At 39.7% G+C, this 24,810-nt stretch overlaps 1 protein-coding gene across 1 annotated transcript in view; it reads right to left on the bottom strand.

Annotated features, from left to right (window-relative positions):
• Nucleotides 1-24,810, bottom strand: part of LOC116297172 (MAM and LDL-receptor class A domain-containing protein 2) — a 129,028-nt gene that overhangs the window by 19,175 nt on the left and 85,043 nt on the right. Inside the window, exons 80-111 of the mRNA XM_089040313.1 lie at nucleotides 24,558-24,777; nucleotides 23,646-23,875; nucleotides 22,840-23,099; nucleotides 21,643-21,869; nucleotides 20,736-20,869; nucleotides 19,423-19,685; nucleotides 18,959-19,046; nucleotides 18,298-18,594; nucleotides 17,398-17,589; nucleotides 16,863-17,046; nucleotides 16,193-16,428; nucleotides 15,822-16,091; nucleotides 14,879-15,127; nucleotides 14,102-14,325; nucleotides 13,127-13,319; nucleotides 11,677-11,862; nucleotides 11,498-11,587; nucleotides 10,884-11,212; nucleotides 10,226-10,441; nucleotides 9,317-9,521; nucleotides 8,690-8,958; nucleotides 8,116-8,234; nucleotides 7,176-7,420; nucleotides 6,595-6,740; nucleotides 5,948-6,179; nucleotides 5,309-5,488; nucleotides 5,029-5,153; nucleotides 3,943-4,092; nucleotides 3,255-3,476; nucleotides 2,010-2,463; nucleotides 1,445-1,618; nucleotides 619-924 (exon numbers count right to left, since the gene is read on the bottom strand). Of these exons, the coding sequence (XP_088896439.1) occupies nucleotides 619-924; nucleotides 1,445-1,618; nucleotides 2,010-2,463; nucleotides 3,255-3,476; nucleotides 3,943-4,092; nucleotides 5,029-5,153; nucleotides 5,309-5,488; nucleotides 5,948-6,179; nucleotides 6,595-6,740; nucleotides 7,176-7,420; nucleotides 8,116-8,234; nucleotides 8,690-8,958; nucleotides 9,317-9,521; nucleotides 10,226-10,441; nucleotides 10,884-11,212; nucleotides 11,498-11,587; nucleotides 11,677-11,862; nucleotides 13,127-13,319; nucleotides 14,102-14,325; nucleotides 14,879-15,127; nucleotides 15,822-16,091; nucleotides 16,193-16,428; nucleotides 16,863-17,046; nucleotides 17,398-17,589; nucleotides 18,298-18,594; nucleotides 18,959-19,046; nucleotides 19,423-19,685; nucleotides 20,736-20,869; nucleotides 21,643-21,869; nucleotides 22,840-23,099; nucleotides 23,646-23,875; nucleotides 24,558-24,777 (6,915 nt within the window). The remainder of the gene's footprint in view (nucleotides 1-618; nucleotides 925-1,444; nucleotides 1,619-2,009; nucleotides 2,464-3,254; nucleotides 3,477-3,942; nucleotides 4,093-5,028; nucleotides 5,154-5,308; nucleotides 5,489-5,947; nucleotides 6,180-6,594; nucleotides 6,741-7,175; nucleotides 7,421-8,115; nucleotides 8,235-8,689; nucleotides 8,959-9,316; nucleotides 9,522-10,225; nucleotides 10,442-10,883; nucleotides 11,213-11,497; nucleotides 11,588-11,676; nucleotides 11,863-13,126; nucleotides 13,320-14,101; nucleotides 14,326-14,878; nucleotides 15,128-15,821; nucleotides 16,092-16,192; nucleotides 16,429-16,862; nucleotides 17,047-17,397; nucleotides 17,590-18,297; nucleotides 18,595-18,958; nucleotides 19,047-19,422; nucleotides 19,686-20,735; nucleotides 20,870-21,642; nucleotides 21,870-22,839; nucleotides 23,100-23,645; nucleotides 23,876-24,557; nucleotides 24,778-24,810) is intronic.

Raw genomic sequence — 24,810 nt, 5'->3', positions numbered from 1 at the left:
CACAATCATAAAAATAACGACCATTACATGAATTAGTGTCTTACAACAACGACAACCACCATCACATCAACAACAGCAACCACAATCAGAACAATAACTATTACGACAGACTATTAAAGGAATTAGTGTCTTACGACAAAGACAACCACCATCACATCAACAACAGCAACCACAATCAGAACAATAACTATTACGACAGACTATTAAAGGAATTAGTGTCTTACGACAAAGACAACCACCATCACATCAACAACAGCAATCACAATCATAATAATGACTATTACAGGAATTAGTGTCTTACAACAACGACAACCACCATCACATCAACAACAGCAACCACAATCAGAACAATAACGACTATTACATGAATTAGTGTCTTACAACGACGACAACCACCATCACATCAACAACAGCAACCACAATCATAACAATAACTTCTAGGACAGTAACAAAACCAACAGAAGAATTCCACACATATAAATACACAAATTGAATGAAAGTGTAAACTCAATAAAACAAATAATAGTAAGAGTAACAGGATCTTACGAAAGGCAGCACAAAGATAACTGGGAAATTATAATAAGCAGAGATAGAAGAATGCATTCTATTATCTCATACCGAGGTTAGACCCTGTAGTGTGGTCGACTGATGGTCCAGTTTTCCAGCTTGGCGTCTTCCCACGATTTCTCACCCATTTCATGTCGGAAAACGAAGCAGACTTCCACAAACATAGTCCGGTCTCGAAAGTACAGTCAGCAGGATGAGCAGGTCCTAGAGATGGGGTGATGACAGGCTGGGTGCTTGGGCAGTTCATTTCGTCGGCTCCATCACTGCAGTCATTCTCTCCGTCACATCGCCAGTTATTGTTGATGCAGAGATCGTCTTTAGGACAGTAGAATTCGTTTGTCTTGCACTTGTAGTAACCTTTACAAGCACAAATATGAACATTAAAAGGATGTAGGCGTACCAATTGCCCATTTCAGATCACATGACATTGCCTTGAGAATTGTTCTTTTATAACGAACAAAAACTAATCAACGTAAAATACGAGCTCTCCGGTTCATGCCCCTAATATTCACTGTTTCCTCATTGCTTAACTATCAATAGAGGTTTGCACCATCACGTGCAGGCGCCCATTATACAGCTTGGAATACCTGTGGTTAGATGGCAGGACAATAGAATCCCTTTTTTCTCGGGGATTGAATTCTTTCTCATGTAAAACGTTTTTATTGTTCATGGCATCTAACATGGCTGCCGTCACGTGATGGTGCTAAACCTCTATTAATGGAGTAACTATTTATACGTTCTGAAATCAGAAATCAAGATAAACATTCAACCTTGAAGATACTCTAAGCTTACGAATATTGATTGCCTTCTAGTGAAAACACAGATTTTGTCGGGAGTGACGTCTATTGTTAGTAAAGAAGATAGCGATGGTACTGACCTGTGGGTGGTGCTGGGGTACCTCCAGCATAACAGCCTGCTGAATAACTGATGTCATCGATGGCGATGTCGGTCTTGTCGTTACCACCTACGGTTCCTTCCATTCCAATCAAGAAAGCAACGCGCGAGTTGAGTTGGATTTCAGCCTTGATCCAATTCTTGTTTGTGGAGTCCCCTGTTTGAAAAGAATTAGCGGCAAGAATAACGGTTAAAAAAGTCAGTAAAAGGTTATTTGCCTTAAACAGTCACGTGCTGATATATGATTTGATAGCAAATCAATTCAACCACAAAGGTGTCTTAGGCAGCCTTTAAGGAAAAGGCTTTGGATACAAGATTGCTTATCCCAGCAAAAAAATTTATAAATATAGGAAGTCAACTTTTTTTTTTGCCATCCAGTAGAAGCAAGAGTTTTATTTCCTTAAGTATTTTTTCTAATTAGAACAAAAAAAAAAAACAAAAACAAAACCAAAACAAAAAACCAAAACAAAAAAAACAAAAAAACAAACAAAAAAACAACAACAACAACAACAAACAAAACGATACACATAAAGAAAATTAACACATACCTCTTGTTCTCCAGACTTCCCTCCATCGATACACATATCCACTACGTACAAGGATATAGACCCTGAGAATTCCCATGCTAGAAGATCCATACATGTTATAGAAAAACCTCATGGTGCATACACCTTTGCTGGCAGGGAACGTAGTTCGGCTTACAAGACGAGCTCGGTCAAATGGTTGCCTTGGAGACGATGAATCGATATACAGGAATTGTCCACTTCCGGTTGTGTGGTCACCAGTCGGCCCAGTCCCCACACCGCCTGTTGTTTTGCCTCTTGACCAATTGAAGTCATCGTAGTACCAATTGTACCATCTACACCAGCCGTTCTCGAAGTTGCAGTTTCCGGTTCGGCTGCTGCAGATACTGGCTGCTTCATCTGTGCCATCACCACAGTCATCCACGAAGTCACAGACAGACTGCGGCATGACGCAATATCCGGTGTTTTTACATCGAACCTGTAGATTTGATTAAAAAAATATCGTTTTTTCCTATTATCTTCATATAACAGAATACAAGACGAAAAAAAATCACGACGATGATACGATGGGTTTCTCCGCGATCTCCAGTTTTCTTCCTTCCTGGCAGAAAAACCTTTTCCATTAAATATTTGAGTTGGCCATGCACTGACTTAGATCAGCCCAGAGGTTGTTTTAGGGTTCTATCTTTGAGTTAGCCATGCTATGCCCTGACTTAGATCAGCCCAGAGGTTGTTTCAGGGTTTGATCTGTGAGTTAGCCATGCACTGACTTAGATCAGCCCAGAGGTTGTTTTAGGGTTCAATCTGTTAGTTAGCCATGCCCTGACTTAGATCAGCCCAGAGGTTGTTTTAGGGTTCAATCTGTTAGTTAGCCATGCGCTGACTTAGATCAGCCCAGAGGTTGTTTTCAGGGTTTGATCTGTGAGATAGCCATGCCCTGACTTAAATCAGCCCAGAGGTTGTTTCAAGGTTTGATCTGCGAGTTAGCCATGCCCTGACTTAGATCAGCCCAGAGGTTGTTTCAGGGTTCTATCTGTGAGTTAGCCATGCTCTGACTTATATCAGCCCAGAGGTTGTTTTCAGGGTTTGATCTGTGAGTTATCCATGCCCTGACTTAGATCAGCCCAGAGGTTGTTTTCAGGGTTTGATCTGTGAGTTAGCCATGCCCTGACTTATATCAGCCCAGAGGTTGTTTCAGGGTTTGCTAAGAAAAGTTAAGGTTGCTATCAGTATATTCATAATATGTTCTATGTTTACACGAGTACTTACCTCATTAGGAGTGCAATTTCTGGCCACATCAACATAGCAAGTATTATCGAAAGCAATGTCATCGATAGCGATATCTCCTCGGTATGTAGTTCCTCGTGTTGCTTCGAAAATGATAACGAAGTTCTTTAGACTTGGGATTCCAATACTCGCCTTCTTCCAGACGTTGCCCTGATCGCCGTACAAACTGAACTTGACGTCATAGGTGCCGTCAGGCTTCTTGATCTGAAAAACAAATTTATCAATATTAACAATAATGATAGGCATAATAAAATAATAAAATACATAGAGGATATTACATGGGTGCGCGGTGATATGAATTTTATTTTCGAGTGTTGAAAAGTGAGCGTAGCGAACGAGTGAGAGATTTTCAACACGAGAAGATAAATTTTGTATCTCCAAGCGCCCATGTAATATTCTGTTTATTATATGATTATCAATGAAGTATGTTTTGGCTTTTTCAGGCAATTCTTTCCGTGTATTTTTGAATAGCCATCGCAATGGTGTTATTTTCACGTGTGAAGATATCAATTTTTCGAAATAGAGAAAAATAGATATTTCATTGGTAATTATATATAGTAACAATAAATGGGATCAGCCCAGAGGTTGTTTCAGGGTATTGATAAAATTTGAAGGAGAGACCCAATCCTAGCCTGGACCTTTATAACCTTTATCGTTCTGGTGTTCATACCTTTACTGAGAGTGATCCAATTCCATTTCCGTACATGTGATACCAGAATGACATCTTGCAGTTAGGACTGGACGCAACGTATTGGTATGAGATCAACTCAGCCTTGTCACCAAGGCTACCCCATGATGTCTCAAAGAACATGTAATAGCCCTGATGAAAAATGCATAATTTAATCATCATCATCATCACCATCAACTCATGACCATCAATCATTATTCATCATCATGACCAACAAAATCATCCTCACTAACAACATCATTATCACTTCAGATAATCTTCATCGAGTGCATTCATCTTGAAGGAGTAAACGTAAATAAGTAAAAAACGTAATGAGTAAAAAGGAGTGTGAAAATGTTTCGAAGTTCTTGTCGAAATAAAAGAGGGTTGAAGACTCTGACGAAAAAACAACTTTCAAAACGTAAGGAGACGTAAGTTACAAAATTTCTTGCACGGTGTTAAAGTTCCATTTCTATACTCCAGGGCCCGGTTGAACGAAAGGTGGACAGCAATGAATAAATGATGCTGTTATCCAATAAATTTATTCACTGGATAAAATTTTTTCGTCGAATAGCGCTATCCACTCTTCATACAACCTGGCCCTAATGTATTCAACACACCCACGCCGTCCCAATTCACTACGAGTTAGCCATTATCATTATCAGAATAGTAATATAATATTTATATTACATTCATTTATTTATTTATTACCGTCACAAAGTAAAATACTGAGGACCCTTTCTATAGGTCTTTCTGTATGTTAAATACATGTCATAGAAATAGTACGTTTGCATGATGACGTTAATTGACTCCCACCACTAATTTTCTTTCTTATTCAAATTTGTATTCCCTCATGAGAATAGTAAGACAATTGGTGCTAATTAACTGAACAAAAGAAAGGGTGAAAAGGAGTCTGGTAGTAGAGGTCAATGACGTCATCGTGCAAGCGTCCTATAGGAAGGCCTCTTGAAGAATTGATGATTTCATTTCGAAAGGTATAATGGCTATTACTATCGTAACAATACTAAAGGAATATGATTTAAGATCTTTTTGTATTGGATTTAAGGTGTTTTTATTTTGAACTTTTACCTTCTTTGTTTTAAGGGTGTGGTCAGTAGATGGTCCTGTCCCGACACTTGGTGTCTGTCCTTGACGTCTGATCCAGTTGTGGTTATCAGTTGCTGTAGCTTGTCTCCAGCCCTTGTAACATTGCCCTAAAACAACCAAAGAAAATGTTTTCAGAATGCGTCAGAGCCAAAGACCAGTATACAATCATTTTTACATATGAAAAAAAAAAAAAAAAAAAAAAAAAGAAAAAAAGAAAAAAAGAAAAAAAAGGAAGAAAAAAAAACAACAAAAAACATCTCACCTTCGAAGTCGCATGTTGTTCCACAGGGCAACTCGTCAGAGTTATCGCCACAGTCGTCCTTAAAGTTACAGAGTTGTGCCTTGTCTACACACTTGGAATTAGCACAAACGAACTGGGATGCATAACAGGTTGAGCCAGTTGGACGAGTATGGAAACCAAATGGTGTTGATGTTGGTTGACCTAAGAATAAGAGTAAAAATGGCGTATTTAAGATGCAAGAAGGGGCTAATGAGGAGTGGGAAAGGGAGAGGCAGAGGCAGGTGCAGAGAGGGAGAAAAGGGCAGAGGGTGAGGTAGAGGCAGTGAGAGAGGAAGAGGGAGAAGGACGATCTTTCAAAAAAATTTCTTGAGACGTCGAAATAGAAGATTTCTTGTGACGGTAAGAAGATAAGGTACAGGTATCTTGTGAGGTGCCCACGCTGTTTAACCGCTCACTGAAGGAGGATAATGCTTCTAGCCCTGTCATTAGATTACGCAAATTGTTTTTACATACTGTTACCGTGCCGTGCCTTACCTTTTTTATTTCTTATTCAACTTATGTGCCTGGCATAATCTAAACTAGGAACAAGCTCGTTCGCCAAGCAATATGATAATAACAGTGATCATGTGAATTTTAAAAATATTCAGTATTAGATCTCACCTGGAATGACACAGTCTGGACAGATGGAGCAACTAGTTGTCATGGAAACATCATCAATAGCGATATCTCCTTGGTAACTGACGCCTCTAATGCCCTCAATGACAAACTGATAGTCAGCATTGGATGAGGGCACAGTCACCATGGTTTTGTACCAGAAGTCGCCTTGTTTACCCGTAATATTCAGCAATGGTCTCGATAGTCCACCGGCAAAGTAAGATGTTCTGGTATAAACCTGTGGATCAGGTTACAAGAAAAATAAATTTATATAAGCTTATATCATAAAACGTTGTCGGTCGGAGATCGGAAATGGGCGATCTGAGACGGAATTTCTGTGTTTTTATTTATTTATTTCTATCTACGAAAAGTTGCATTCCTTTCTCAAAGGTCATGCTTCACATTCCAATCTAAAAGGAAACTACACAATAAGTTCTATAATAATGGGAGTTTCTTATATAGCGCATCTCAAATATCTCAATGCGCTTTACATTTATGACCCGAGGAGGACTTTACGGGCTGCATATTAAGGCGCTATGGCAGCCGTGCAGCTTACAATCATGAGTATGAAATGGTAGTAGATTAGTATTATGCCTCCCATTGGAATAGGCTGTTGAATGGGGACACAATCCCTTATAATAAACATGACTTACAATGAGACTGCCAATGTGGTCACCCTTCATGTGGTAGAAGAAGCGAAGACTACACCCACGGGATGAGCCCTGGATGATTGGTGAATTGAGACGAGCATTGTCTCCTTGTTTACGTGGATACGAAGTTTCCGTGTAGAGGTAGTGACCTGTGAGACAATTACAGAAAAAAAAAAAAAAAAAAAAAAGAATGGAAATATGAGTAATGAGAAATGAGAAGACTAAACAAGGCCAAAAAAACTAAAATATAACAATAGACATGGCCGCCATGTTGGTTGACATAACAAGAGCAACCAAAACCAAATCTATTAGCCAACTCAACCAACATGGCGGCTATGACGTCACATTTACATTCACATTGACAAAAGACATGGCCGCCATGTTGGTTGACATAACAAGAGCAACCAAAACCAAATCTATTAGCCAACTCAACCAACATGGCGGCTATGACGTCACATTTACATTCACATTGACAAAAGACATGGCCGCCATGTTGGTTGACAGAACAAAAGAAACCAGGATCAAATCCATTGTTCAAGTCAACCAACATGGCGGCTATGATGTCACATGCATCCCAAGAATACCTTTCGGTGAGTTTGTTGAGTGGTCGCCACTCGGTCCAGTTCCCGACGAACCGGTATCTCCCGAACCCATTGACCAATCAAATTTGTCATCACCATAGGATTGTGAATATGAACACAAGCCGTGTTCAAAGTCACAGCGTGCAGGATACGAAGAGCAGGAAGACTCGTCTGAGATGTCGCCAGCCATGCAGTCAGACTTGAAGTCACACAAGCTTGTCTTTGGAATACAACCTCCCTGTAAACACCTGTATAGGATGAATAACAGAAAACTTAGTACAGCTGTTCCACGACTTACTGCGATTTTCTATATCCTGCGAACTCGGTAGTTACCAGCTGCACGTTGAAATTTGTTTTTTCGCTGCTGTCAATCAAATATAACCAGTCGGTATCTTTTGCATTCTTGACTGGCGGCAGCGAAAAGCAAAGTTCACAACAAGCTGTTGGAATGTCTGAGTTCGCAGAAGATCGAAAACCACAATAATGTATATGAAATGTAGGTGCGAGCTGCAGGTTGAAATTTGGTTTTTCGCTGTCGTCAATCAAAAATGATCAGTCGGTACCTTTCGTATTCTCGACCGACTGCAATGAAAAATCGAATTTTATCACGCAGCTCGCAGCTACAGAGTTTGAACTATGTTAATAAATGAGCAGGAGTGTTTTATCAGGTAAAACACGAACTGCGAGTTTAATGAACGACTTCAAAAGATCATGAATAATTAATGAGCATTTAGGGTCCTTATTCGTAACATACTCTTGTACTCTTTTGGTCCTTTATAAAGATTTCAAAATCTTAATAAAAAGATATCCAAGTTGAGCTATTATCAGGTATAAAGATCCAAGCACGCGATGGATTTGAAGGACCTGATAGTTCTAAATGCTCATTAATTATTGATGAATTTTTGAAACAAATAGCAGCCACGTCTTGTTAAACAGTTCTTACTTGAATTCGTCAGTGTTACATGGGCGAGTTACGTCCAGAGGTTTACAGTTTTGCATCTCTACATCGTCAATGGCTATATCACCTTGATATCCTCGAATACGTTTAGCTTCAAACACAACCTACGCAATAAAGTACAACATAAAAATCACTCAATAAATATAAAAATATGTACAAATTGTCTTCGATAAATGTGTGATGTATTCAAGTTAATTCCCTTCGACGACACACATTTGATAAAGAAATATGATTGGCTAAGTTCCTATTTTTGCGAAACCTAGAATTATCTTAGCTGTTCAATATATTTATATTTTATAATATGTAGAGAAGTTAGATTTTTATAGATTTTATAACAGATTTTATATATTATTTTGGATGACTTGCAAGGTCGGTCATCAAGTTTTTGTATTCTATATTGTCCTTTTTCTTTCTTTCTTTCTTTCTTCCTTCCTTCCTTCCTTCCTTTCTCTCTTTCTTTTCTTCTTAGAATATTTATTTATGTTGTGTCCTCAAAGAGCTGCATAGCTAAATATCTTGACACGTAAATAAAGTTTATTATTATTTTCATTATTTATACCTGGAATAGTTTTCTTGATCCAATGATGACTTTAGAGTTCAACCATTGGTTGCCTTGGTTACCAGATTTGCTCCACAACAGAGGCGTCGACCCATCCAAGAACTTAAGCTTAACAGACAGGGTGCCCACGCTCTTGCCGTACATGTGGTACCAGAATGAAACCACGCATTCTGGTCCAGACAAACCAATGCGAGGTGTTGTAAGAGGAGCAGTTGAGCCCGCTTGGCCAGCGGAGCTTTCTGCATATGCGTACCAGCCGTTCGCGGTTCCTACACAAAAATATCGTAAAAATTTGAAAGCTGCTGAACGTGGAATGTTGTAAGACCTACCCATCAGTGTTGGTTTTCATTTCAAGTTATAAATACTATGTTTGGCAAAAATAACTAATTTCAAAGAACCCATTCTCGTACCAAAACCCTTTTCAGCAAATAACCATGATCTGGGCTGATGAGAATTTGGGCACAGCTAACTCATAGACTGATTTGGAATTTAGTATGCTGGTTTTGCGAAAACCGGATTAAGGGAGTGATCCAACAAATTCGTCTCACGTGTCAAGTCCAGGAATATAATCAGAGACCCTAGAGGTGAAGGCGAGTGCAGTACTGCTGACTCATCCTACACACTTACCAGTTGTGTGGTCAACAGAAGGTCCTGTTCCAGGTGTTGCTGTGCCGCCTTGTTGCATTAACCACGTGTAAGCCAACGCCCTTTTCATGCGTGTAGGATTGTCCACGTACCAGCCACAGAAGTCGCCTCCGTCAAATGAACACTTGGGCTTGATGCAGTTGGCTTCATCCGAACCATCTTTGCAATTGGATCTGAAATCACAAACCTAAGAAAAGGAAAATCAAAAAGGTAAGACGATTGTTCAGATAAACCTCGATTAAGCGGTCATCTCCATATTTTTACTGTGAACTTGACCTTTATCAAGCGGTCATTTGGGTACTTGAAGAATGACCAGTTATAGAGTCTGACTGTGAATCAATTACTGAGAGAAACAAAACGAAATATAAAGACAACAACAAACAAAACAAACAAATGAATAAATACAATATACAAAAACAAAACAAAAAGAGAAAACAAATGCCAGGATCGCTACGATAACAGAGGCGAGGAAGAAATATGGATGAGTCTGAATTACAATATTCCAGGCAAGTTAAGTCCAAGACAATTTTTTGTGTGAATGAGAATATATATGATATATATATATTTGTACTGCGGTTGTATCAATCTGAGCTGATTCTCACAGTATACCAAGCAACTTATGCAGCAGCAAATTGAAAGACTCTGAATCTTGAATGACATTTGAACCCGTGCTCTGGCGATTCCGGAGCCATGCTCGAACCACTGAGCTTCCAAGTCTCATATGAGACTTCAAGTACACATTAGGTGGGTTTATCGGCCCGATAGGAAAGATACATATGTGTATATCGCAAACTTAGGTCAAAAACACATGATTTTTAAGATTATGCCATTTTAACATCTATACAATCTTAGAATCATAAACTACAATACACAGGAAGATGAGAGACTCGCCTGTGTCGATGGAATGCAAACATTGGGCCCTTCATTCACACAGTTGAATTCGGCCGTTGTACATTGGCTGGGAGGAGTGACGGGCTTGGGTGTCGGGGACGGTTTTGGAGCGATGGGTAACTGCCCATAGAATGGTATACAAGAGGTTGTAAAGGAAACATCATCTAATGCGATATCTCCATCGTAGCTGTCACCACGCACGCCTTCGATTACCACCTGTGGAAATGAAGAAAGAATTCAATTTTCGATTCCTTGAGTCAGCATCACATCTGGGTATCTCTTGATTCGAGGGTTTTTCTTATAGTTTTCTTGGTTTTCCTCAATTCACAAAAGCAAACATGCTGAATTATAATTCAATCTGTGAGTTAGCCGTGCCCTGACATAGATCAGCCCAGAGGTTGTTTCAGGGTACAATCTGTGAGTTAGTTGTGCCCTGACTTTGATAAGCCAAGAGATTGTTTCAGGGTTCAATCTGTGAGATAGTTGCGCCCTGACTTAGATCAGCCCAAAGGTTGTTTCAGGGCTCAATCTGTGAGTTAGTTGTGCCCTAACTTTGATCAACCAAGAGGTTGTTTCAGGGTTCAATCTGTGAGTTAGTTGTGCCCTGACTTAGATCAGCCAAGAGGTTGTTCCAGTGTTTATCATCACATTTACTTACTTGGAAGTTCTTGCTTGAAGACAAGGGTACAACAGCCCTATTCCATATCGATCCTTGACCACCAACAAGCTTCAAGATTGGCTGTCCAACACTTCCATTCTGGAATGTTCTTATATAAACATTAAGCTTCTCTACCGAGTTGCCGTACATGTGATAGAAGAAACGAAGCTTGCAGTCTTTGACTGATGGGGAGATGGCTTGGAAGTTCGAGCTGACGAGCCAGGCGCGATCGCCGTATTTTCGCGGCCATGATGTCTCTGTGTATAAGTAGTAGCCTGACCCCGTGGTGTGGTCACCCGGTGGCCCAGTGTTCCAAGAGGCAGTTGTACCTAATATTGGAAATATTGATTGGGTTAGTTTTAATGAAATATGACATTCATTTTATCCATGATGTGATAAATGTCTTAAAGTAAAAAGTACGGAAGGAAGGAAGGAAGGAAGCAAGGAAGGAAGCAAGGAAGGAAACAAGCAAGGATAAATGTCTTAAAGTAAAAAGTACGGAAGGAAGGAAGGTAGGAAGGAAGGAAGGAAGGAAGCAAGGAAGGAAGGAAGGTAGGAAGAAAAGGAAGGAAGGAAGCAAGGAAGGAAGGAAGGAAGGGAACCATCTACAATACCTTTAGTTCTAGACCAATCAAACTCTTCTTCTTTGCTCTGTTTCCAGCTACAAAGTCCCCTAGTGAAGTCACACCTGTTATTATAGGACGCTAAAAAAATCCAAATAAAATCAGAGTTAGATTATGACACAGGATTCTAACACGGGGAATGGCAATAAAGCTATATAACAGTCACTCACAGCATCTTGACTCATCGGACGAATCACCGCAGTCATCATTGAAGTCGCACACGTAATCTTGATTGACGCATGAACCACGTGAGCACCTGTAACCGCTGCAGGATCCACCTGTTTGAGGCAGGGCACAGCCGTCGAGTTCGACGTCATCGATGGCAATGTCCCCACTGAATGACCGACCACGTGTTGCTGGGAAAAATTAATATAACATGTTATATCTTTTACAATAACTTACAAACTACCCGCGCGCTGATTGGTTATTTTTTATCATCAATAAGAGGACAGACAGATAAAGCTGTCAACGAGCGCGCGCTCTCTCCGTTGGTTGTTTTGATCGTTAAAAATGAGAAGTTTTTATTGTTTTTGTTATTGTAAAAAACATACAAATCGACATCAGTGTTTTAAGTGTCTGTCCTCTTATTGACGATAAATTTCGTCATCACATTGACAATACGTCTCGTGGATCCACACAACTTGGACAATGTGATGACGCAATTTATCGTCAATAAGAGGACAGACACATAAAAAGCTGATATCTACTTGTTAAACGACATCAGACGAAAACATTAATATTTTCTTTTAACACTAACAATCGTAGTTGTTGGAGGGGGACAAGACAATACCTACACAAAAGAGCAAAAGAATTGTATCTTTTAGAACTTAGAACAGCAATAATAGCCACCAAATACCGTGTATATTTGTAGGATAAACAGCGGTTCATAACATATTTCAAAACAAGACATATAATATCAGAGCTATTAATTCAGCTTCCCAGTAAAATTAGTCCAAATCGTTAATGTTTTTCACCATTTTGCCTCTCTTACAAACACGCTGTGACTTCATAGTGAAAATGTTGATCATGAATAGATCAGTTTAAGGCCTTTTTACGTATACACTGTAAAATGTTCCAAGACATGTTGCTGGAGAATTGCACTGTGTAACAGGAGTGATGTAGCATTTTTGTGCTTTGCACGAAGCGTTTCGCAACGGATCGCATCAACTGGCAATGCCATTACATAGCGTTTCACCCCTCCAACATTTTTTCTCGCAACTTTAAGGCATTATTAGCGCAAGCGCACATTTTTCATTTCTTTCCGAGGAGCCAAAAAATGTTGCAAGTTGCTGAGATAGTGCTGCAGTGTAGCCCTTCCCCTGATGGAGAGAATAGACCTTATTCGCGGTGTGACAATTTTTCCCAAACCTCTGGGGGAATGAAGAGCTATTGTTTTGCAAATCGTCGGGATATCATCGTTATTCCTTTCGTATCCTTTGGGATACTCATGAATTTTTTGAAGAGTAAAACAAAAAGAAAATGAATCCTCTGGAGGTTTGTCACGCTGAATTGGTAAAACATTGTCACGCCACGAATAAGGTCTACTGCACAGTGTAACAGGACCTTGAGTATGCACGAGAAAAGTCAAGAAACAAGGCGCAAGAAATATTATCGTCTCACCTTGAATAAGAATCTGGAACGGCTGTGTTCTTTTGCCAATACCAACAACGCCCTTCTGCCAGGAGTTGCCTTGGTTACCAGACTTGAACCACCACATTGACAAGGTGTTGGAGACGTTGACATAGACTTGGAGGGAACCAATGGAGGAACCGTACATATGGTACCAAAATACAAGCTTACAATTTGAATGGGACTGATGTATGCAATAGAATAATCTGTTAGAGTATCAAGCAACAATGAAATTCACCACTTCAGAGCTAGCCGTCACGTGGTATAAATGCTGTTGGATTGTGTTACGGTCACCAAGAAGTTCGCTACAAGATTTCGGTACAACTTTTGAACAAATTATTTACATGGGTTATTATTATTATTATTATCATCATCATCATCATTATTATCATCATCATTATCATCATTATTATTATCATCATCATTATCATAATTATCATTATTATTATTATTATCATGGTACCACCCCTGGGGACTTCTCATCGAACGTTAATGTGATTAAGAAATGAACGAGCAAGTTCTAATGCCTTGTTTATGAAATGCTTTTTATTCAATCAAAAAAGCCATCTGATTCCCTCAAGGCCAAGCTCTTTTTGTATAATGCAAATTTTCGTTTAAGTTTATAAATAGTCAAGATTATTTAGGGAGCTGCTAAACAAATCAAGTGAATAATTTGTTTAACAGTCAGTACCTTCGTACCGAAATCCGAGAACGATTTTCGAACTTTTTCATGACTTTAACACAATCATCCAATACAATTCATACCGCGTGCTGGCTAGGGTCGAAATGGCGAGTTTATTACATATCACGTGACAATTTTCCGCAAAATGGAAATCACGTGATTATTTCCCACGCAGTGAATTTTTTTAATTTTTCTTCGTGAGCAAAAAAAAAATAATAAAAATAATAAATAAATAAATAAATAAATAAATAAATAAATAAATAAATAAAAACAATTTAAACTACCTTTTGGTATCGAGGACCCAACAACTTAGCTTTGTTGCCAATACTGCCATATGATGTCTCGATGTAGAGGAAGTAGCCTTTGTTGGTTCCTGTTGTGTGGTCGACTGAAGGTCCAGTGCCCCAGCTTGGTGTACGTCCTTGTTTGCGCTTCCAGTCGAAGTTATCATTATCATCGGGAGAGACGCGCCAGCTACAGAATCCTGACTCGAAGGTGCAGTTGGATTCTGGGAATCGACAACAGAAAGAAGTTATTATTTGACATTTGGAGACTATTATCGAAGTCGGTATCATCTTCATCACTGTCATCATTACTATCATTATCAATATCAACATCATTATCATCGTCGTCACCGTATTGTCATCATCACAATCATAATCATCATCTTTACCATTATCACAATCATTATCATCATCCCTACCACCATCATCATCACAGTCATTATCTTCATCATTGCCATCATCTTCATCGTCATCAACATCATCACCACCATCATCATCACAGTCATTATCTTCATCATTACCATCATCTTCATCGCCATCAACATCACCACCATCATCATCACAGTCATTATCTTCATCATCACCACCATCATCATCGTCTTAGTCATTACCATCATCACCGTCATTATCATCAAATAAAATAAATAAGTAAAATAAAAATAAAGTTCATATATTTATGTTATCATCATCATATCATTAATATTAACAGCTAGTTTTGATATTTCCTTATTGTCCGAAAAATGAAATATTCAAGAAATAGATAAAGGTCGAACTTACGGCAAGATCGTTCGTCTGATCCATCTCGGCAGTCAATGTTGAAGTCACAGACCTTACGCGAGTCGATACACCTGCCATCAGACACGCAGCCAAACTGTCTACTGTTACAGTTGTTGGGCGCTGCAGTGGTTTGAGGAGGAGACAGGGTGGGTGCGGCTGTGGGTAGGACTCCACTGTATAGGGTGCAGCCAGGTGTGAGACTGATATCGTCAATGGCAATATCACCAAGGTATGTTCTACCACGTACAGCTGGAAAGAAAAGAATCAGAATCAAAAGAAAGTAAGTAATATCATTTTTTATTAAGTTAAAGATCGAATAAACGATTGTCAGCAGCATCCAGACCACGTCAGTGTCATTCCATTGAAATTAAGATTCTTTGTATGAGCGTCATCTATACAAAAGTATGTTCGTTGTTGTTAAACAAAAATAATAATACTCAAGGGGATGGTTGTATGATATTCATTCCCAAGCAATACTTTCTTGAATGCAAAATGCAAAGCAAATTTTATGCAAAAATTTTAAAAATTTTATCCATATTCATGCGTTTTCTCAAGCGCAAACGTTAAACAAAGAAATGATACTCTAGGGAATGACACGTGGTCTTGAGAATAAGATTCTTGGTTTGAGTTGTATTGGTCCATATTCATGCGTTTTCTCATGAGCAAACGTTAAACAAAGAAATGATACTCTAGGGAATGACACGTAGTCTTGAGAATAAGATTCTTGGTTTGAGTTGTATTGGTCCATATTCATGTGTCTTCTCATGCGCAACCGTTAAACAAAGAAATGATACTCTAGGGAATGACACGTGGTCTTGAGAATAAGATTCTTGGTTTGAGTTCTATCCATATTCATGCGTCTTCTCATGCGCAACCGTTAAATAAATAAGTGATACTCTAGGGAATGACATGGCGTCTGAAAAGGTCTGTTCTCTAGACAAACCTTCAATAATGACTTGGAAGGGCTTGGATCCAGCAGCTGTTAGTGGAACTTCCAACCTCAACCAATTATCACCAGCCTGTCCAGATACATTCATGACTCTCGTGCCCTGCCCATCTACAGTTGTTCGTACATAAATGTTTAGAGAATTGACGTGTCGGCCGAACATGTGGTAGAAGAGGCGAAGAGTGCACTGGCCTTGGAGATTGGGGCTGGCTAGACGAGCATTGTCGCCATAGCGACCACGTGATGCTTCAAGATACATGAAGTAACCTGTAAAAAAAAAAAAAAAAAAAAAGCAAACGTTACAAAGACAAAAAAATATCGTACAACATAAATTCCTGCAACCTAAATCCAATGGGCCACTCCCTTACCTGTGGGAGTTCCCAAGGTATGATCACGTGATGGACCAGTATTCCAAGATGGCGTGCTTCCATTCTGTCTTCTCCAATCAAACGTGTCATCTTTGAGTTGTTTCCAGTTGCAAGTGCCGGTCTCGAAGTTACATCTTGAAGGGTAAGAACTGCAGGAGCCCTCGTCAGAATTGTCACCACAGTCATCGGAGAAGTCACATAAGAGGTTCTTTTTGATGCAGCCACCATTTCTACACCTGTTGAAATTCAAAGTAAATGTTTAATATATGAAATTAGTGTAATTATGAACTTGAATAGAGATTCGCGCGCTGTGATTGGTTGAGCGACCAGTGATTATGAGCCGATATTCACTGCTTGAGCGGTGATTGTGCGGTTTCTCCAGCGTTTACCAGAGAAAATTATACTAAAACGTTTTATCCTGAGTTTCGTCTTTCCTTTGATATTGTAATTGTTGAGCGACTAGTGGTTATGGCAATAAACGTGGCTCTCACTTGATCAAGGTCCACACTTTCAGTCACTGATTACAAGAAATATGGGAACAATGAAATATTGACACCCTCATGTCCCATAAGGTAGACTCAAGTCAATACTTTCAGTTATTGATTATGGGAAGAGTAAAATACAGTATTGACAGCCTCATATCCAATGTCCCACTTCTAGGTAGACTTACTTGGTCGAGTCAGATGGAGGGCTACTACATGATGGAGGTTTTCTACAAGACACCATGTTGATGTTATCAATGGCTATATCTCCCAGATATGAAATTCCTCGCCTGCCTTCGAACTCGATGTTGAATGCAGAAGAACGACGACCAATCATGGCGTAGGCTGTCTTCCACTTGTTTCCTTGGTTACCTGAAACGATAGAAATCAACAAATGTGAGACATCCACAAATTACAAAGTTTAGGAAAACATTAGATAAAGCACTCTCGTAATGGCTGAGAAGTGCACCAAAAGGAGGCCACAGGGTCATTAGTTCATGACAATAAAAGATACAAAGGCACATGGAATGCGTTTATAGAAGAAAAGTATAGAAATTTGACCTTTTGTTTTGACCTGCATTCGCACTATCCACCTTTAATTTTGAATGAGCGCCTTGCTCAGCCTTAACAAGACTGGGTGGCCTCATCTTTGTGCGCTCGCGAGCCATTATGAGAACGTTGGGAACTTTTAGCACCCGTACATAGCTACTAGTTCAAACTTACCAGCAAGAGTCCAAATAGGGAATCTTTGTCCACCAATATTTAGATAGACACTGAGTCTTCCAATAGTTCTACCGTACATGTGATAGGAAAATTTCAGTTGACATTGCGCATAGGTTTGCTGGAAAACAGGACTGACCAGTACTGCCTTGTTGCCTATGGTTCCTGTTGATGTCTCGATGTACATGTAATAACCTGAGTGATAGAAGAATAAAAAAACCATTAAGAAAAGTCTTAATTACCGCGACCAAACATCTATTTCACCCCGGCCTGCTCTCAGTCTGACCTCTAGCTCAGCTGGTAGAGCATCGGTAGTACAATTCTGAAGGTCGTGGGTTCGATTCCCAGCGAGGTCGGAAATTAATTTTTCCGAATTTATTTCCAAGGGTCTTTCGCCCGGAATAACCTCGTTCCCGAGCACTATTACTTATCTATATCTTTATATCTTGCATTAAGAAAAGTCTTAGTGGCAGTACATCAAATATAATATTCGTTAGTACTGACCCAGTTGACCTGACTACCCTAACTGTCTTTCTATTACAGACCATAGGTCATTCCATTGAGCATATTTTCATTAGTTTCTACATTACACTATAATGCTACACCAAAATTGAATGAGATTCAAGAAGTGATTTTGTAAGTATAGGAAATCGCACGATCTTCTCGTACAATTCGGAATTCATAGATACTCGTGATGTTTTGAAAGTTCTCAAATTTGACTCGCCTTTATAATACACTCAACAAAATTGAGAAACGTAATTGTACTCCGCTTGTCCAATCAGAAAAAGTTTTAAAAACAGAGAATCTAACTCTCAACATCTTTGACGCATGGTCTGAAATGGGACAACGGTGAATTGAGATGCTATTACTTTATTCACATAAAATGCAAAGGAAAATCTTAACCTTGTCTGCTGTTATCGGCGTCAATGCATGGTCCAGTTAGCGTACTAGCAGTGCAACCTCGATGTCTCTTCCAGTCAAAGTTATCCTGCACTGAGTCAGTCCATCCACATGTATCTGAAGTAAACGGACAGGGGTAACCACAGGCAGCTGGTCCTTCGTCTGAGTTGTCCGAGCAATCGTTGGAGAAGTCACATTTCTTTGAGATATCCAGACAGACGTTAGAGCCTGTTAATCCTGGGCACTGGAACTTGTTGGCGCCACAAGGACCGACTGAGGGTGTGGGTGAAGGACTGGCTCCTGTATGGTATTAGAAATTGATTGATTGAGCATGTGGGACGACTCGGATGACTCCTAAAGGCTTTGGGAATAAATTATCGAACCCTGAAACAACCTCTGGCAGGGTTGATCTAAGTCAGAGCATAGCTAACACACAGATCGAATTTGAATTTAAATTGTTAGATTTCGCGGAAGGAGAGAACCCCTAGAATTAAATCTTTCCTTGCGACCCAACTATTAGGTATGGGAGTAGGAAGGTGATTTTTTTTCGTGTAACACTCTCGCAAAGAAAACTTCGAATCATATATTCGTGGTCAATCTTACGATTTAGGAAAAGAGACAAAGAGGTTCTTAAATGATGCGATTGGTGGGTCATGTAACTTACCAACAAGTACACAGTCTGTTGTGAATGAAACATCATCAATAGCGATGTCTCCTCTGTAGGAAGTGCCCACAATGCCCTCAAAGACGACCTGTAGGAACAACGAAAAAAGTTAATCAAAGCTTCAAATTTAGGAGCCGATAATTTGTTACAGGCATTGGGGGCATGGTAAGATTTTGTAGGAACCCTTCTCAACCTGGTTTAAAGCCCCTAAATCCCAGCCAACATCCCCCCTCCCCCCGTGAGGAAAAAAATGGACGGCCCTAATTATCAAATCTGTTCTTTTATGAGAATTGAAGAAAGCGTATTCGTTACTTTAAAAAAACAACCTTGTTTTACGAGGGTATTACAGATAAATCACGAAGATTTGTTTCCTAACCCTCGATTCCTAAACTGAAACTTTTCTAAACTTTACTCTATACTTCTTGTTAACAGCACCTGTAGCAGACCTTACGACTATGATGTACCTGGAAATTTGACGATGGAACATTAATAAACGCTTTGCCTCGTTTCCAGACGTTGCCTTGGTTACCACTTAAAGTCCAGATCTTACTGAGAGGTCCAGATAGGCTAGTTCGTGTGTAGACGTTAAGGGTTCCAATATGAGCACCGTACATGTGGTAGAACCAACGGACAGTACAGGTCGTGCTAGGCTTGAAGAATGGGCTTGCGATCATGGCGTTGTCGCCCTTAACACGTGGGGATGACGCTTCGATGTATACGTAATAACCTTAATTAACAAAAAAAAAAAAAAAAGAAAACGGCGTTAGACAACAAGCATATGCATTGGATATATAAGTACCAAAAGCAACCTTTGGAGGATTCTAAAGAGACTAAATATAAACCGCGTTGAGTTGTGGAAACGAATCTTTGAAGGAGCTTATCTTACGTTTCCGCACTCGACTTTTATATGCTGTTTCATCAGAATCTTCATTTTGATCAAGTTTGCTAAATTTCTTTATCATTATTCGAAAATCTTAAAAATTTATTCATCAAATTGAGCTGATCCTCGCAGTATATGAAGCAACTTATGCAGCTGCAAATTGAATTGATTTGAACCCGTGCCCTGGCGATTCCGGTGGCATGCTCGAACCACTGAGCTACCAAGTCTCATATGAGATTGAAAAGACACATTAGGTAGGTTTATCGGCCCGATAGGAAAAATATATATGTGTATGAGAATAAATAAAGATTTATTTAGTCACAACCACTCTTACATGTTGGTTAAACTTCACGAAAGATTCCTCTTTAGTTTCTTATATGTTATTTTTTCAATAACTTACAAATTTCTCGCGCGCTGATTGGTTATTTTTTATCATCAATAAGAGGACAGACAGATAAAGCTGATGTCAACGAGCGCGCGCTCTTTCCGTTATTTGTTTTGATCGCTAAAAATGAGAAGTTTTTATCGTTTTTGTTATTGTAAAAATAACAATCAGATTTTTATGTGTCTGTAACCTTATTGACGATAAATTTCGCCATCACATTGTCAAAGTAGTATGCAGATCCACACTACTTGGACAATGTGATGACGCAATTTATCTTCAATAAGAGGACAGACACATAAAAATCTGATGTCAATTTGTTAAATCAACCAACGAGGTCAACATGTCTTTAGGATATTTCATAATAATGATAGTTTACTAACAAGCAATATTGCAATTGGGAAACTGAATCACAATAGTATGGATCATTTTCTTATGAATGATATTATAATTGAAAACCATAAGCAACCAGATAGGTAAGTCAACTGTCAATCATCATGAATTCATTTACGTACCATATCGAGTCTTTGATGTGTGGTCAACGGCTGGGCCAGTACCAAATGATCCAGTTCGTCCAGATTTGCGTTTCCAGTCAAATTTGTCGTTGGTTAGCTGAGTCCATGAACACAATCCACTCTCGAAGTTACATCTGAAAATCAAGTAAACCAATTGCTATCAAATGTTCTCTTCATTTTCAGCGAGCGCGTGAAGTCACTGAGAATCAAACTATGGACCTTAATAGGCAGCATACTAACAAACCAAGCCACACTTGCTCCTTAAAACAAGTGTGTGAGGACACTGAGGATCAAACTATGGATCTCTTGCTTAGCAGGCAGCACACTAACCAACCAAGCCACATTTGCTCCTTAAAACAAGTGTGTGAGGTCACTGAGGATCAAACTATGGACCTCTTGCTTAGCAGACAGCACACTAACAAACCAAGCCACACTCTCTCCTTAAAACAAGTGTGTGAGGACACTGAGGATCAAACTATGGACCTCTTGCTTAGCAGACAGCACACTAACCGACCAAGCGACAGTTGCTCCTTAAAACAAGTGTGTGAGGTCACTGAGGATCAAACTATGGACCTCTTGCTTAGCAGACAGCACACTAACCGACTAAGCGACAGTTGCTCCTTAAAACAAGTGTGTGAGGTCACTGAGGATCAAACTATGGACCTCTTGCTTAGCAGACAGCACACTAACCGACCAAGCGACAGTTGCTCCTTAAAACAAGTGTGTGAGGTCACTGAGGATCAAACTATGAACCTCTTGCTTAGCCGGCAGCACACTAACAAACCAAGCGACAGTTGCTCCTTAAAACAAGTGTGTGAGGTCACTGAGGATCAAACTATGAATCTCTTGCTTAGCAGGTAGCACACTAACCAACCAAGCCACAGTTTCTAGGGGTGAGTCAACGTACCTAGTGTATGCCGTGCAAGAGCTGTTCTTCTCATCACTTCCATCACAGCAGTCGCGTTCCAAGTCGCACTTGGAGTTCATATCGATACAGTGTCCACTGTCACAGCGGAACTGGTTGGACGAACATGACGAAGGAGGGGAGGGTTGGGCACAGTTGATGAATTTGACGTCATCAATAGCTATGTCTCCTAATAAACCGCTTGAGTAATGGTAACCTTTGATAACGATCTGAATGTCAAGAGAATAAGGTAAAAAAAAAAAATTTAAAAACATTAAACCACATTGACATCGTGACGATTCCACATTACCATCGTTTGCATTACTACGCAGCCACCCCAAACACAAATCATGTCGTGTAGTTTGCAATAGACTGCCGTCAATCAAACACCTCATTCTACATGGATGTACTCAAACTCTTTGCAATCGCTTTCGGAACTTTCCTTCGTGATATCTGACTGAGAAAGTTTGATAGAAAATCCAACTCACTGATCCAAACGTGTATAAATGGCGTCAACATGAATGATTGGCGGTAGTCTATTGCAAACTACACGACTCGATTTGTGTCTGGGTTGACCGCGTAGTAATGCAAACGACGGTAATGATCTTACGATGTCAATCGGATTTTTGACTCACAACCTCAACAACTTATCTAGAATATCTCGTGATCGTGGAAAGTTTATTATAAATTGTTTCTACCATTTACTGTCCTTAGAAAATAAAATAAAATTGCCTCGTGATCCTTGTAGCACCCTTAACAGATACTGTGTAGTTGTTCGTGGGACAAGATTTTAATTGCCCTATTTCACTATGACGTCACTGCTTGTTTATGTGGGGGATAGAATCGCCAAATCCAATAGAAAATTCAACAAAATTTGCTCCTAGCGAAACAGTTTAATCTAAAATTTCCTGGGTTTCAGATATAATATGTGTTAATATGTACTCAAAAAAATATTCTGAGCGTTTGCTGGCTATTCTACTTCTCTTCGTGGATTGATACGGGTTTTAGAATTTTCGGTGAATTTGCGTTGATTTGACCCCCTCCGACGACCATGATCCTTTGCGTTTAAACAATAGATTGTTTTGATGCGACGTCATAGTGTTATAGGGAAATTCCACCTGGGTAAACTGTTGCAACGGTGATTGGTTGCCTCTTTTCTAGGATTCTAATGAACCACACGACTTAATTTGCTTTACTTACCCTGAAGTCATTCGCACAAGGAGGGATGTTGACCGACCCTTGCTTCCATACGTTGCCTTGGTTACCAAGGATAGAAAACAACCTAGTGTCCCTAGCGTTACGTCTGAGGAACACCTGTAAGTATCCGGTGTTCTTGCCATACATGTGGTACCAGAAAGTGAACTTACAACTTCTGCCAGCCACTTTGAAGAGAGGACTGATGTAGTCAGCGTTGGCGTAGATTCCTGGACGGTTGTTGATTTCAGTGTACATGTAATAACCTAAAGAAATAAAAAATATCTTTTGAGTTACGTTTTTGAAAAACATTTTGAAAGGAAAATGTCAGACAAAAGTATTGGGCAGCTCTACGACGCCATGTCGTCATTCTCAACGAAATTTATTATTCATTAACAGCGTTTACAACAACAACAACAACAACAAATATAAACTAAAATAACCCTTGGACAATGTCATAACGTTTTGCTGGCTTCCAGTCAGCTTAAAAAAGTCTTTTAATCTCACGATGGTACCACGTGACAAGATCACATTCGCACTCATGATGCGAATAAATTAGTGTAAAAAAGATGTTAACACGTGAAAAGATGGTACAACGTGACAAGATGGTACAACGTGACAAGATGATACCACGTGACAAGATGATTCCACGTAACAAGATAGTACCACGTGAGAAGATGGTACTACGTGACAAGATGGTACTACGTGACAAGATGGTACCACGTGACAAGATGGTACCGCGTGACAAGATGGTACCGCGTGACAAGATGGAACCACGTGACAAGATGGTACAACGTGACAGCGCTGATTACCTGCTGAAGTGTTCGTGGTATGATCCACCGAGGGTCCAGTGTTGGCAGTCGGCGTTTGTCCCTTGTTTCTTGTCCAGTCGTATCTGTCTGCTTTGGAGTTGGTCCACATGCATTCATTGGTTTCAAAATCACACTGCGCTGGGCAAGTCGATTCGTCTGATCCATCACCACAGTCGTTCTTGAAGTTGCAGACTGCATTTGCGGGAATACACTGCTGGCTGTTTGTGCACCTGTTTGTTGCCAAGAGAAAAGAGAATCCTTATATATCACTTAACTTAGGGTTAGCATCATTTAATATTGAATATTCTACGCAAAATTGGCTAACACCGAAATTCAACAGACCTGCACTGGAAGTTATGGATGGTTTACACAAAATTTGGGCTAGCACTGACCAAAAGGAAATTCAAAATTGAAGCATTACGCTTTTTAAAGAAACATGAAATCTTCAACGAAAGTAAATTTTGACATTACTGTGAATGACAAAGAAATGTCCTAAAAATTGCAAGAAAGGTAGCATTAAGGCATCAGGAGACAATTCTAGATCATTATCGAGAACTACGTTTATTTCGCTTTCAGAAAATGTATACTAATTTATTGCAAAATATTGTTAAGTCCGTCCTAAATGTAAGGTAACGCGTATAGGGAAGCCTGGGTGGCGTAGCGGTGAGAGTGCTCGCCTCTCACCAATGCTATCCGGGTTCGAGTCCCTACAAGCTCGGTGTTGTATGTGAGTTGAGTTGTTTGTTGGTTCTCTCCTGTTCTCTCCTCCCTGTGATTGTCCCACTCTGTGATTATAGAGAAAACTGATAGATTTATAGGGGTCCAAATCCCCTCCTGATACCTTATAATATGCAAATTAAGTCAAGATTTTCAGGATTATGAAGATCATCATTGAGGTGAACGCTGACTTACTTGTGCTGTCCTGATGTGCATCCAGAAGGAGGTGTGCCAGTTGGTACGTTAGGTGAGATAGTTGCAGTACTATCTGGTCTACATCCAGGTGTAAAAGAGATATCATCAATGGCGATATCCCCTTTGTAACTAGCGCCACGAATGCCTTCAAACACGACCTGGTAGTTGACTGCACTGACTATAAGTATCTCGGCACGCAACCAGAAATCACCTTGATTACCTGGTCAAAAAAAAAATTATACTTTCAGTTAAC

This window comes from Actinia tenebrosa, unplaced genomic scaffold (assembly GCF_029948245.1).
Source record: "Actinia tenebrosa isolate PJP-AT-01 unplaced genomic scaffold, QUT_ActTen_1.0 PGA_scaffold7__59_contigs__length_16204524, whole genome shotgun sequence".
Lineage (NCBI taxonomy): Eukaryota > Metazoa > Cnidaria > Anthozoa > Actiniaria > Actiniidae > Actinia > Actinia tenebrosa.
This window is presented reverse-complemented; position numbering and strand designations above follow the sequence as displayed.